At 44.9% G+C, this 14154-nt stretch overlaps 1 protein-coding gene across 16 annotated transcripts in view; it reads right to left on the bottom strand.

The window, feature by feature from the left end:
- Madd (MAP kinase activating death domain) overlaps nt 1-14154 on the bottom strand; it is a 46646-nt gene that overhangs the window by 23053 nt on the left and 9439 nt on the right. For 7 of the 16 annotated variants that reach the window (XM_042676575.1, XM_042676574.1, XM_042676576.1 and 4 more), the window contains exons 7-20: nt 13760-13840; nt 11902-12080; nt 10968-11203; nt 10612-10768; nt 10167-10270; nt 9896-10074; nt 9301-9554; nt 8915-9054; nt 7758-7859; nt 5915-6017; nt 4824-5010; nt 4577-4727; nt 3879-4085; nt 1029-1129 (exon numbers count right to left, since the gene is read on the bottom strand). In XM_042676575.1, coding sequence (XP_042532509.1) covers nt 1029-1129; nt 3879-4085; nt 4577-4727; nt 4824-5010; nt 5915-6017; nt 7758-7859; nt 8915-9054; nt 9301-9554; nt 9896-10074; nt 10167-10270; nt 10612-10768; nt 10968-11203; nt 11902-12080; nt 13760-13840 — 2181 coding nt within the window. The remainder of the gene's footprint in view (nt 1-1028; nt 1130-3878; nt 4086-4576; nt 4728-4823; nt 5011-5914; nt 6018-7757; nt 7860-8914; nt 9055-9300; nt 9555-9895; nt 10075-10166; nt 10271-10611; nt 10769-10967; nt 11204-11901; nt 12081-13759; nt 13841-14154) is intronic. The other 9 variants (XM_042676580.1, XM_042676582.1, XM_042676583.1 and 6 more) reach the window with 2 other exon arrangements.

Genomic DNA, 14154 nt, shown 5'->3' with positions numbered 1-14154 from the left:
CTGCCCCAGCTGGCTTTGAACTACAATCCTTAGATCTCAGCCTCCTGAGTATCTAGGATTATAAGCATAAATCACCAGAATCTGATCTAAATACATTTTTTAATAAAATAGGAATCAAATTGTGTATACTTCTAAACATTTTTCCATGTCACTAAATTTTGAAAATGATTGTTAATGGATGCTAAGATTATATTACATGGATCTGTTATATTTGTCTTTCCCCTGTACTGCATGTTTATTTTGTTAGGTGGCTGTAATTTCATTTGTTTGTTCGAGTTTTGTGCTGGACCTGGAGCTTGAACTCAGGGTCTGGGTACTGTTTCTGAGCTTTTGTGTTCAAGGTTGGTACTCTATCTCTTGAGCCACAGCTCCAATTCTGCTTATTTTGTTGTTTGTTCTCTGATCCTGGGACTTGAACTCTGGGCTTGGGCACTGTCCCTAAGCTTTTGTGCTCAAGGCTAATGCTCTACCACTTGAACCAGAGCTCCACTTCTGGCTTTTTGTGGCTAACTGGAGATAAGAGTCTTATGGACTTTCCTGCCCTAGCTGGCTTTAACCACAATCTTTTATTTATTTATTTATTTTTTGGGTTCGGTCATGGGGCCTGAACTCTGGGCCTGAGCGCTGTCCCTCAGCTCTTCAGCTCAAGGCGAGCGCTCTACCACTTGAGCCACAGCACCACTTCCGGCTTTTTTTCTTTTTGCTTATGTGGTGCTGAGGAATTGAACCCAGGGCCTCATGCATGCAAGGCAAGCACTCTACCACTGAGTCACCTTCCCAGCCCCTGAACCACAATCTTTAGATCTCAGCCTCCTGAGTAGCTAGAATCATAGGCACGAGCCACTGGCACCTAGCTTCATTTGTTTTTTAACTTAAAGTATTCTGAGTGCAGCAAGTTTAGCTCAGTGTTAGAACACATGAATAGCACACATAAGGCTCCGGGTTTGATCACTGCCATTAAAATTTTTTTAAAGGTATTCTGGGTGGCAAATTTAATTCTGGCAATTTCCAACAAGGTTATCACAAACCTGGGAAGCAGAGGTCAGGCTCACACCACTATCTGCGCTGATCTGGGATTTTTTCTCCTCTGTTTCACCAAGGTCAAAGGCAGGTTTGATGATGTCGGGCCCTGAGTAGGGGAAGACTTCCATTATTCAACTCACAGAGGCTGGGGGCAGACTGGTGAAGGGAGTGGGAGGGCAGAACAGCTTGTCCCCGACCTGTTTAGCACATCCCAGTCACCTTCCCAGAGACCGCCCCACAACAGGCCACTGAAGAGGAGGTCCCCAGATGCCTTAAGACAAGTAGGACAAGATAGATCTGGCCTCAAGGGACTTTGATGCCATCTTCTCAACCTGAGAAAATTCTAAGGAAATCATACTGAATAGAAAGTTCCACAAACGAACATCTAGATAAAAAATTCCACAGTAACCAGTCAGAGCTTCACTGGTGCTTGAGACCATTTAAAGGTCTCCAGGTTGCTCAGTGTTTTCTGGACAAAGGTGTCCAAAGGGGCCAGAAAAGTTGAGGCCGAAAGAGAGAAAGAAACCCCATTTCAGTTGGTTCTACCTACCCCCCACCCTACACCATCTATACTTGAGATAAAAGCCACCCCCATTTTATCCCTCCCAACCACAATGGTATGGAAGAAGGACAGAATGACAGAAAGCAAGAAAGCGTGCCTAGGTAAGCCACCATAGAAAGTTAGGCAGCTACAGACTCAACATGGAGGGATAGCAACCATCTCTGCCAACTGTGCCCACAGGTCTCCTAATGTTGAGGGAGATATCAGCCAATGAGGGGCACTGCAATCGGCAAAGGTTCTCCCCACCAGATCTGTGGCAATAGAAACCACAGTCTAAGGGATTTTACTCAGTAGGCACCCTGATTGCTATGAGGGGAGGGGTAAGAAGCAGCCTATATGCTATACACCTAGCAGTCACATACCACCTACCTGCTTTCAGTTCAAATAATCCCCACAAAAGCAAATTTGGGATGGGGCTGACAAAGAGAGCCTGCCCCAACTGGGCCTGGGGAGTTGGCAGGTATGGGAGACTTGGGGACAGGAAGGGGCATTTGTTCCTTACTCTGTTTTTCCAAAGCTTTTTGCTTTTTCACTTCCTGGTGCTTGTTCCACAATTCTACCCCAGATGCAATGCAAGCAGGAGAAAAAGACAGAGAGAGTCAGAGGCTGGTAAGACAGACGAAATGGAAACCCATCCACCCAAGTTGATTCAGTTTTAGGCATAGGCTTACCAACCAAGAGATACAAAGATATCTTCACTTGGGGGGAGGAAGGGAATCAGAGCTCCAATATCTTCCCCTAAACGTATGAACTGAAGACTCCAGATTTCTAAATCTAATCACAATGTGGCAGACAACCCCCCTGCAGAATATTCAACTGAAAGGGCCCTTCATGAATCTCCTTTGTCATTAGGAAACTAACTGATCCTTATAGAGGCTGAAGCACATGATCAAGTGTATGTAACTCAACATCAGCCTGATTTCTATCATACTATGCTCCCTCTGACAAATGAACTGAGAAATAGTCATTCTTACAAATTCTAGGCAAGAGACGATCATTTCAAGTAGCCAAAAGTTTTAGAAGTATGAGCACCAATCTGTTTGACCCACTGACTGACCAACTCATGCCACCAGCTAGATTCTTTCCTTGTTGCTATCCATAACTTTCACTCTCATAACCATCACCCTCAAAACCACATTCTGAGCCAGTTGTGTGGAGACAATGTTTCCGGTAGAGGTAGCATAGAACATAAAATAGTTAAGATTAGCATAACAAGAAGAACAAAATAGAGGGAATACCAACCATAGCAATTCTTTTCTTGGAATGTGCTTTGGAGTTTACTTAGTGTGATCTCATTTCTCAGATGAGGAGATATAGACCCCAAAAGGGAGGGGATCTGTTTAAGTCACACTCCAAGTTAGAGAGCAGATATAGGACTAAAACTCTAGACCTCTAGCCTGGCTGATCAATACTTTTCCTGGGACATCATCCAGCAGGACAAAGTCAGGGTTTATTGCCACTAGGAAAATATTTGCTGACTAGAGGAGTACAGCTCACCTAAAAAGGGGACTGGCTCCTTGTTACCCTTTTTAAGGATTTAAGACAACTGCTAATGGTTATGGCAAAGAGGCATCAACAGAAGCATAGTTCCCAGGGACCTAGAACCAGAAAATGGAAGATATGGCCTGCATGGCTCAGGATCAAGTCGGCGTGAGCCGAATAGAGGTAACAGAGAGAGAATGGGAGAAACACCAAAAATAAGCAAGCCTTTAATTAAGTCCAGGGAGGAAGGATGGAAAGAAAAGCTGACTCAGAAATCTGTATCTCTGAAGTACAGAACCCAGGCATACCACAGAGGAGCAAATTCTAAAGCAGTGCAAATGCTTGGCTAGGGAAACTGGCTTCTGAGTCCCAGGTGATTCTGATTTTAGAACCCAAAGACAGGTGATCCTGATTTTACAACCCAAAGACACAACTATACATTTCTTATAACCTCCAGATCTCATATAGCATCTCTGTCAGTGAAGAAATTCAGATGTAGACAAAAAAAAAAAAAAAGAGAGAACAGAAGTATAGCTCAGCCTTCTTCCAATAAGCCCCACAGTCTCTACACAAAACGTCCATTCTTCCTCTAAGACACCCGTGGGAGTTATGGAGGCAGTGAGAGTTGGATGAAACAGAAGGGATAGAGAAGTATAATGAAATGCCACTGAAGATGGACACAGATGCATCTCCCTCTCTAGAAAGCAAAGCATGAGGGAAAAGAACAACAGGATTCTGGGTGAATTGAGAAGAGAAAAGGATATTTAAGAAGCCAGGACCCCTCTAGTACATCAAACACAATAATACATACCAATAGATGCCACAAAATTCTCTTCCTTTAAACTTTTGGTGTCCAGCTCCTTAGGAACCTTTCCTGTAGCACTTGGTGCCCGAGGACCCAGCTGGGGGACTCTCAGCTGTGCCATAGCCTTTGGGTCCCCCCGCCCAGCTAGACCAGGATCCTTGCCAACAGGGGTATTTACACTCTCTGTTGGACTTCTCTTCCGTTTGTCTGGTTCTGAGGAAAAGATCAAATACAGAAGAGGTCAGAAGAGGTAATATACAGGAATCAAGGTAGGGAAAAGATACAGGAGAATATAGATAGAACAGAATTAATGTAAAGAAAGGCTCAAGCCTGATTTTTCATGAATTAAAAAAAAAATACCCCCTACTGCTGGGCCCTGGTGACTCATACCTGTAATTCTAGCTATCCAGGGAACTGAGGATCTCAGAAAGGCTAGGGAAGAAAGTCTGTGAGACTCTTATCACTAATTAAGTACCAAATAGTTGAAAGTGGAGCTATGGCTCAAGTGGTAGAGTGTTAGCATTAAGTGAAAAAGCTCAGGGACAATACTAGACTTTGGGTTCAAGCCCCAGGATCAGCACTAAAACAAACAAAAAATCCACCACATATAATCAGAAAACTTGCCATGGGGATAAGTACTTTTTTTTTTTTAGCTAAGTGGGAGAGCTATGGATGGCATGTGGCCCAGCAGGTATGATTCCTACCTTTACTATAGTAGTGGGTCTGGGCAATCTCCAGAAGCCCGAAAATGCTGGCCATGCCACCCAAACCTGCATGGGCATAGGACTGTTCCAGGCTGAGGATTGTGCACTTGAGGAGGTCTAACATTCCCTTATACACCTTTCGGCTGATCTCCTGCAACAAGAACCAAGTACTAGAATTGGTACACTTCCTTCAGCATCCATATACCTTTACCCAATTGATTTTTGATGCCCCAGCATAAACACTGACCACATCTGGGATGACATCCTGCCGAGCATCATCCTCTGACTGCACCGTGCGGTTCAGCTTGCTCAGGACAAAGACTCGAAGCTGCTCACTTTCCAGCAGCCGGCGCACCTTTTTCATGTTGAGCCAGCCCACTCCCTGGCCGTCCAGCACGCTGTGTACTACCTCCTTCAGGAACTGCTGGTTCTCACTATGGGATCCACATACCATTTCTGCGGTCATCTGCTCCTTGGTGGAGCATCCTCCCTTTCCCCATTTTGCCTTCAGGTGCAAAATGCAAAGCCCAGCCTTCAAATATTTACAGCTACTGGGTCCCCCATCTCTCCAGATAGTTTATCAAGCCCCCACCACTGTAGTTTCATCCTTTACACACTACTGTTACGTTGAAGTTGAGTCCACGGGGCTGGGAATGTGGCTTAGTGGTAGAGTGCTTGCCTAGCATGCAGGAAGCCTTGGGTTCGATTCCTCAGTACCACATAAAAGAAAAAGCCAGAATTGGTGCTGTGACTCAAGTTGTACAGTGCTTGCCTTAAGCAAAAGCAGCTCAGGGACAGAGCTCAGGCCCTCAGTTCAAGCCCCAGGACTGGCAGGAAAAAAAAAAAAAGAACTGATTCTGCATGGGAAGCCCTGGAGCCAGACTCGATGGCTCACACCTGTAATCCCAGCTACTTTAGAGGCAGGAAAAGGAGGTCACAGCTCCAGATCAGCCTGGACAAAAAAGCTAGAGAGACCTTCTCTCAAAGAACAAGCCAAAGTTAATGGCACACCATGGGACATAAGTTAGGAGGATTGCAGTTGAGGCCAGAACAAGAGAAAAGTATAAGATTCTATCTGAAAAAATAAGCAAAGCAAAAAGCTCTAAGAGGCTCAAAAGGATGGGTCAAGTTGTAGAATACTTGCCTACCAAGCACAAGATCCTGAGTTCAAACCCCAGTACTGCCAAGGAAAATAAATAAAGCAAAGTGCTGGCCGGATACTGATCATTGATCTCATCCATCCTGTTGAGAGATCTTCTCTCCCAATCTTCAGCCTCCCTCAAGTTTTGTACAGAAATTTCACCTGAGAACCTCTAAAATGGTTTTGCTATTTATTACCTAGAATTGCTGGATCGGCCCTGGGGTGATGGAGGTTCTCTTTTCACGGTTGGACTATGTTTAATGACAGATGACTTCTGGTCCACCAAGGCCCTCCGATTTCCTAAAGCAGGGAAGGTAGGAATGAGAGACATCACTGTCATAGTCCAGAAACTCACGTTAGCAAAGTTCTGCGTCGTCATGTTCCGTGCCCATTCCCCAGCAAGGCTGGGTGTGAGTGGCACCAGGGCATTGCACACAGGTAGAAAGCAGCCATGGCAATGTGGAGGAGGTGGGGAATGGAGACTCGGGCTACTCCACATGCAATGGAAGCACATGCCATGGACAGCATGGGCGTCACGGGGGATGGGCAAGGCAGGTCACTCATGTGACAGCTGCTTGCTCCAGGAGGAGGATGGCCCTCAGGCAGGCACAGAAGATGCTAGGGGGGGAAAAAAAAAAGATCATGCACAGCTCACGGGCAAAACCCACCTTCACCACTCCCGGGGCCGGCTTCAGTAACAATCTCCATTAGAGTATTTAGCCCAAATACTGGGACACAAAATACACAATTAGTAAGTGCACCATAATTCTGGAACCCCTATACCCATTGATGGAGCAGTAAGTCAGATCATCTGGGCATTCTTCCAAAGCTCAGATGCACGCAACCTTGACTCAGACATATCAGAGCTGAAAGCAAAGGGCCAGCAGACAACTGAGGCTCTGAGAAGGACCATCCTTAAGCCTGCAGCCTCTCAAAGCCAGGAACAAGATAAATGACACAGGGAGCCTTCAGGTACTAAACAGGCGCATGCATAAAGAGGGAACACTGGTTTTCATGAAACATCTAGCACAGGGGTCCAGAACGCCTGTGGGTATCCACAGGGAAAAGACGTCTTGCAGATGCTGTCATGGGAAGTCGAGTGGGGCTGTGAGGATGGGAGGTGGGCAGTAGGGGTAAGTGAGCAAATGAGATGAAGCGTCAGCATGCAATGAAACCGTTGTTCTTCCTTCAAATGTATCCAGTGAAAGCCAGAAACACCAATTCCTTCCCATCTAACCTGCCCAGCCATGTGTGGATTCACAGTAGCCATGCTACTACCACTCTGAAGCCCATTTTTCCATCCTGACCAAAGAACATTCTTTAGACTCCTGACACTTCTAATGACCTGAAGTGACAGGTCAATTAAAAAGACGCATGGAGCTAGCTTAGCATGGTGGTGTACAACTATAATCCCAGCTCTCAGAAGGCTGAGACAGGAGGATCATAATTTTGAGGTCAACCTGGCCTACACAAGGAAACCTTCTCTAAAAAAACAACAACAACAAAAAGAATACATGGAGCTGCTTCTCACTGAACTTTCTACCAAAGTTAAATAGTTCAGCATAATACACAAAAAGCAAGTTAAATTAAGAAAAGCCCTTCAAAGGACAGAGATCACAAGTGAAATTGAAGTTAAGGTCTTAACTGGCCTTGGTAGCCAACAAAAACTTCCTGGTTCACTCACAGGCCCCAACTTGGCATGAATCCACAGTAAAAAGTTAGACTCCACAAAGCCTGCCAGGCTCCCTACAACCATCCTCCTGGTGATTCCAACATCAGTATGCACCTCTGACAAGGTCCCCCCAGAAGTAATCCATGGTTGCCATCATCCTGAGATAAACCGACCTTCTCAAGTTTCAAAGATATTTTCCATCTAACAATCATCAAAAGCCTAGGATGTGCAATGAAAGCCATGAGAAGCAATATGATGGGCAACAGCCAGGTCAAACGATTCATGGTACACCAGGTTCCTGACAAGCACCTACAAACTGACATATCTCCCAGAGAAACCTGGTTTGGCAAGAGTAAGGCTGTAGTTACCTTTCAGACTGGGGAATGGTGTGGTCTTCTCTCGGGCACCTTTGGTGGGCAGTGTGAGGTTAGAAAGACTGAAGCTTGTACTGTGGTTTCGATAGAGGCTGCCTATTAAGGTGACGTGTGAGAACAGTGAGTTAGCGGCACAAAGCACTCTATGCAGCAGTAACACCATCTTTATCTCTCACTTTTCAAGCTGTATCACGATAGATCAGACAATCTCTGCTCTATCTTAGAAAGGGTCAAGTTTAACTTACAGTAAACCAAAGAGCCATTGTCTGGACAGTTCAAAAGCTAGAAACAACTTTCTCTGGCTATCTCTTGTAAGAATATCCAAGCTTTTTACTACTGCTAACAAAGAAGGAAAGCTAGTAGTAATGTGTTATTGGTCCCAAGTGGGTGCTGTCTCTCTCTGGCTTTAGAAATCGTTCTTAGTCACAGTCATCCCCTGTGGTGGCTCTCTCTAGCTCCTAGTTTCTCTCCGTCAAAGCCAGAAATAGTCTCGAGGCATAAAAATCAATCTCATAAAAACTTCAAAGAGTGTTCATAAAAGTTCCTTGCCACTAAGAGAACATATCAGATATATATCTAGATCAAATTTGGTCAGACTGTTTCCATAAAGCACATGTTTAAGTGTGTGACTTTTTTTTTTTTTGTCGGCCGTGGGGCTTGAACTCTGGGCCTGGGCGCTGTCCCTCAGCTCTTCAGCTCAAGGCGAGTGCTCTACCACTTGAGCTACAGCGCCACTTCCGGTTTTCTGGTGGTTTATTGGAGATAGGAGTCTCACGGTCTCTCCTGCCCGGGCTGGCTTTGAACCGCGATCCTCAGATCTCAGCCTCCTGAGTAGCTAGGATTACAGGCGTGAGCCACCAGCGCCCGGCTTAAGTGTGTGACTTTTAAAATCTAATACTTAATTTTCAGTTGACGTCTCAGTTATCTCGCTTGAAGCAGACTAAACTGTCAGGTATAACAATAATGATGGATTTAGCTGTCTTTAGTGGCCCCATCTATAAATACTTTATTCAGTGTCTTCCAAATGACCTGAATTAGTGCTTAGTAATGCCAACGCAGCCCCACATCTCAAGTTCCAAGCAATGCATGCCATCATCATCCCTAGTGCAGAAAAAATAAAAGAGAGGAATGAAAGAGATTAAGGCACTTACTGGCAAAAGACATGATGCCCCCGAAGCCCTCGGTGCTGTTGTTGGAGATGGTGGAGTTAGGAGAGCTTGCTCGGGAGTCGGACTCTGCATCTGAGTCACTTGCCAGCTTCAAGCTGTTGGGCCGCAGCAGCTTTTGAGCCCTTGAATGCACAGTGGCACCTGTGAGGCCCAGGCAGGGGTACCTAATCTTGGGAGTAGGCCTATGCTATACCACAGTTGCTGCTGCCTTCCCAAACTCCTAAGCCCCTGGATCAAAGCACTACCCTGAGGAGATGGCAGGATGGAGAGAGCATTCAGCCTTCTCAGACTTATGATTAACCCTCACCCAGGGTCACAGCAGTGAGGTCCTTCAGTCACCCACCTAGAAGGGATCCCCAGGCTCTCACCGATTGCCATTGACATGTTGGCTGAATCGGGGAGTGTAGCTTTCCCCCTGCTCATCATCATCTTCCTCAGGGGGAAAGCCATACTGGGGCTCGAAGTATGGATTGTCATAGGTTCGCCGGCGCACTGACCCATCTCCAATTTCTGTCTGATGCCTGTCCACATTCGATTTGCCCGTGCTGGGAGGCCCAGGAGGGAGAGGCTTGGAGATGCCCACTGCTGCCTTATCATCCATCTCCGAAGTGTCCGCAGGTTCCTAAGGGCCACATTGAATTAAAAAGTAGTCACCTTGTGTTCAATCTCACTTTGGCCAGGCCAGACCAGGTCTGTCAGATCCCTAGCAGAGAAAATATCTCTGTGGAACCCCTGGTCCCTGTCCTCACAAACTACAAAGATGGATCATGGCTATACCCTAAAGAAAGCCCAGTAATCTCCTTCTTGGGTCAAAAATATATTTCAGAGGCTCTAAGCCATAGAGCCTATGGAGAGGAGGATAGAAAAATTGTGAAGAAAGAGGCAAATTAACAGCTAACAGTAATGAGGCCCACATCCCAAACAGTGGCTCTCCCCGATCCTCCCCTCTTAGTGTTCACGTACAGAGTTGGCTCCGTGGACAATGGTACTGGGACTGCTGCTGGAGCTGGAGCGCAGTGCAGGGTTTTCCTGAGAGTTTTCACTGTCTGGGCCAGGCTCCTCTGCTTCCTTCTGGTTCTGTGGCTCATCAATCTTCACCTCACTGGCATCCCCTAGCGCTGCATGTGTCAGAGGGTCCACATCTGCCGAAAGCCAGGGGAAACAGATACAGACCACTCGATAATCAAAACTCCAAACCCTGCCCAGTGCTGGCCAGTCTCCCAAGCACACTTACTGGGAGTGTCGCCATTGATGTCACATTTCATCATTTCACTGACAAAGTCACCGAGGGAGGAGTAAGAAGAGCTTGAGTCATCATAATCCATACTATCACTGCCACTGTGAAGAATGTTTTTGAATTTTTTAAATTGTTATTATAAAGGTGATGTAAGAGGGGTTGCAGTTATATAAGGCAGGTAAAGAGTACATTTCTTTTTGGACAATGTCACTCCTTCCCTTTTAAAACAAACCAACAAAACTAGAAAGGGGAAGACAAAAGTGTCTGTAATACTGCTTGGGAAAACAAAAAGGGGACCACACTTAATTGAAGGTCAGGGAACAAGATAAAGTAAGGAAGTCAAGAAAACCAGTCAACTCTTCCAAGATTGACACCTAACTGCTGTGAGATTTTTTTTTTTCTCCTATATGCTGAAGAAGGGCTGGTGTGAGGGCCCGCTCACCTGTCATCTGTGGGGTCAGAGTCAGAGTCACGCTCTGGTGGCACACTTAGCGCCTCAGCCAGCTGGGAGTTGCCATCATAGACTCGATAGTGGATGGGCTGCAGCTGGTGAGCGTACCACTTTGGCTTGTCACCAATCAGGGCTGGATCAAACATATCTATGCAAAGAGGAAAAAAGAATAGTTAACAGTAAGGAAAACAAGGTAAGCTACACATAAAAGAGAGATTTTTTTTTAAGTCTAAGCATAACAGGAATATAAGGGACAAGTTAAAGATTAGCAAGAGAACAAGCAAAAGAAAGGACCGTTAGGAGGATGAAGGCAGAGGGTGGTGAGAGTGGAAGACAGGTAGACTCACTGTTATGAATTCTCTGAAAGGCATAGTTGGTAGGGTTAAGGATCCACTCTCCAAAGTACTCCACAGCCTGAGTCCTGGCCAGTTTCTCAGCAAAGGGAGTCTGTCGGGGACGTGAAGCTAGAAAGGATCCAGCCTGGAAAGCTACCACAGGCCGAGGGAAGAGTCGCAAGGTACGTGTGTGCATCTGAAAACCCTGTAGCACATTGGCAGAGTTGAAGAATCGTACCATGGCCACTCTGAGGAAGAAGAGGATGGAGAAAAACTCAAAACCCATACACTATGAATAAGGATTCTCACACTCAAAAGTCTTCAGATCACCTCTCAACACCATCATTTAACATGCTTCCAATACTAAGGATATCGTAAAGAATCATCAGTCCTCTGAGTAGAACAGCTGTTTCTTCTTGCATTTGTTAAGGAAAAGCAAGTATGACTAAATATATACATTATTTGGACTTTCCTGCTTATGCTGGCTTTGAACCATGATCCTCAGATCTCAGCCTCCTGAGGAGCTAGGATTACAGGCATGAGCCACCAGCGCCTAGCTACCCAAATATATAAAATTTAAATATAAAGGAAAAAACCTTAGTTCCAAAAAGTAGTCTGTCCTCGAGTCAGGAGTGCAACGAAACCAAGTCAAGAATTCATGATTTGTAGCCGAGTGTCAGTGGCTCACGCCTGTAATACTAGCTACTCAGGAGGCTGAGATCTGAGGATTGCAGTTCAAAGCCAGCCCGGGTAGGAAAATCCATGAGACTCTTAGCTCCAATAAACCACTCAGAAAACTGGAAGTGGTGCTGTGGCTCAAGTGGTAGAGCACTTGCTTTGAGCTGAAGAGCTGAGGGACAGCACACAGGCCAAAAGTTCAAGCCTCACAACTGACAAAAATAAAATAAAGTAAAAATCATGATTTGTACAGTTAGCTAGGTCTCACCTGGTTGCAACATCTACTGAATCCACATCATTGCCATAGATAAGTGGGTTGAATTCAGTGGAAGGCGTAGACTGCAGGTCACTAGAAGGCCTTCCCAAGAGAAGTGGAATCTCCTGGCCCTCATGAAATTTCTCCAGATTGAGAATGGGCTGAGTGTTGAGGCTCATGCTGGCAAGGGCCTGTAGAACAAGACATTCCTCACATAAGGCAGATCTCTGGCAGCTAGCCAACCTCAGCTCCTAGGAAAGAGCTTTGTTGGTTTTCTACATCACACTCTCTGCTCAAAAAGTTCTCAACAAAGAATTCTGTTTATCTGCAAATTGTGGCTAACCCATTTCAAAACCATCATCTTTGAAAAAAAGAATCCAAATACAGCTCAGAAAATATAGTTCAGAAAATAGTTAAAATTACATAGCCCTCCATCTCAAGGCCACCTAGCTAAAGGCAACTGCATCAGATCTAAAGTCCAGCACACCTATTTTCAACTCAATTTTTTAAACTAAACTATAAAAACCAAGCTGTTCTAAAGGACTTAAGGAACAAAAGCCTCAAGTGCTCAGTACTCTCAACCTAAGCCAGCCCCTAAGAAACTCCCCAGAGCAGTTTGTAAAACACTAGTAGAGACTAGCAGTGTCTTTGAAATATTAGTGAGCACAGAAATCACCCGGGATGTTGTTAGTGCAGCAAATCGGAGATGATTCTGCACTTTTAACAAGCTCTGATGATGCTAATGCAGCTGGTTCAGGGACATACTTTGAGAAGCAGGGAGGGGTATACAGAAGAGAGCCAAAGATCTTAGCTCCTACAAACATTTAAAATAATAAATCAGCATAATTCCCAAATCAACCTCTCCCTCTCGTTAGTCATCAAGACCAAAAACATAGCAAGGACAGCTAGAGAACTTTCTGAACTTGCAATCTTCACCAGACTCTGCAGCAACAAGATATCATATTACATCAGCAGTGATGAAGCAAGCCAGTGAGAAGGATGATACAAAATGACCCAATTCAGTTCAAGTAAGATACCATCTAGAGGGACTACAGAATACTTCAGACAATACAGAGAAAAGGGTTTCTAAAGACGCTCAAATGAGAGTAGGATTCCTAAAAATAAGGACAAGTCTATCTACTGGTGGTCCCATAAAACACATACAGCAGGAAAAGGGAATGGGGCCTTGTCACATTTTTACCTTCAAGTACTGTGTTTGGCATGCAAGAGAAGAAGAAAATCAAAGAGAAATAGATATGAGAGTTTACTCAAAGAAAGGAATTTTGAGGCACTGGGATGAAAGAAGATAACATAAAAGAAGCTAGAGTGACCAAACTACCAATTCCCACCTTACAAGACTGAGAGAGGGGCTGGGAAGGTGGCTCAGTGGTAGAGCGCTTGCTTTGCATGCCTGAGGCCCTGGGTTCGATTCCTCAGCACCACATAAGGAAAAAGCCGGAAGTGGCACTGTGGCTCAAGTGGTAGAGCGCTAGCCTTGAGCTGAAGAGCTGAGGGACAGCTCCCAGGCCCAGAGTTCAGGCCCCACGACTGGACCCCTCCCCCCCAAAAAAAAGACTGAGAGAATGTTCCAAGGCCATAAAGAATGGCAGCCATAGCAAGAAATAGAAAGTAAAGGGTTGTTTTACACAGCATTACAAGCATTATAGGGTGATAGGGCATACAATAAAGTAGAAGAAATCTTTCTCAGATTCATCCTGTTGTTCCAAATTAGGATATATTTCTACTTAGTCCATCTAAGGTAAAGAAATCTTATACCACAGGAAGCCTGAAAAGAAACTGGCTAGAACTGTCTTTCCTCAGCTACCCTATTACATCTCTTACTCCACCTTTTCTCTCATTCATCACCTACCTGCTTTAAGTGTTTTTTCAGCTCTAATGACTCTGGCTCTGGCAGGACAGGTAGCACTTCTGCATTAGTAGGGGCAATCACCTATACCAGAGAAAAGAGTAAAGGTATAACCTTATAATTAAATGTTCACAGGCTTCATTTCCATGTTAAGTAATAAGCATAACTAGATTTAATATATGCCATATACATATTACACTCTATAACTACACATATAAGATACATATATACATATGATAAACACACATCTGGAAAGAAATGTTTCGTTGAGGATCTCTAGGTAACAGGATTATGGCTCTTTATTTCTTCTTTACATTTATTTTTGCTTCCTGGACTTTAACAATGAACACATATTAGGGCATTCTACTAAAGTTTTTTGGTTTTTTTTTTGGATCCAG

This window comes from Dipodomys spectabilis, unplaced genomic scaffold (assembly GCF_019054845.1).
Source record: "Dipodomys spectabilis isolate Male_0828 unplaced genomic scaffold, ASM1905484v1 ptg000030l, whole genome shotgun sequence".
NCBI classification, from domain to species: domain Eukaryota; kingdom Metazoa; phylum Chordata; class Mammalia; order Rodentia; family Heteromyidae; genus Dipodomys; species Dipodomys spectabilis.
This window is presented reverse-complemented; position numbering and strand designations above follow the sequence as displayed.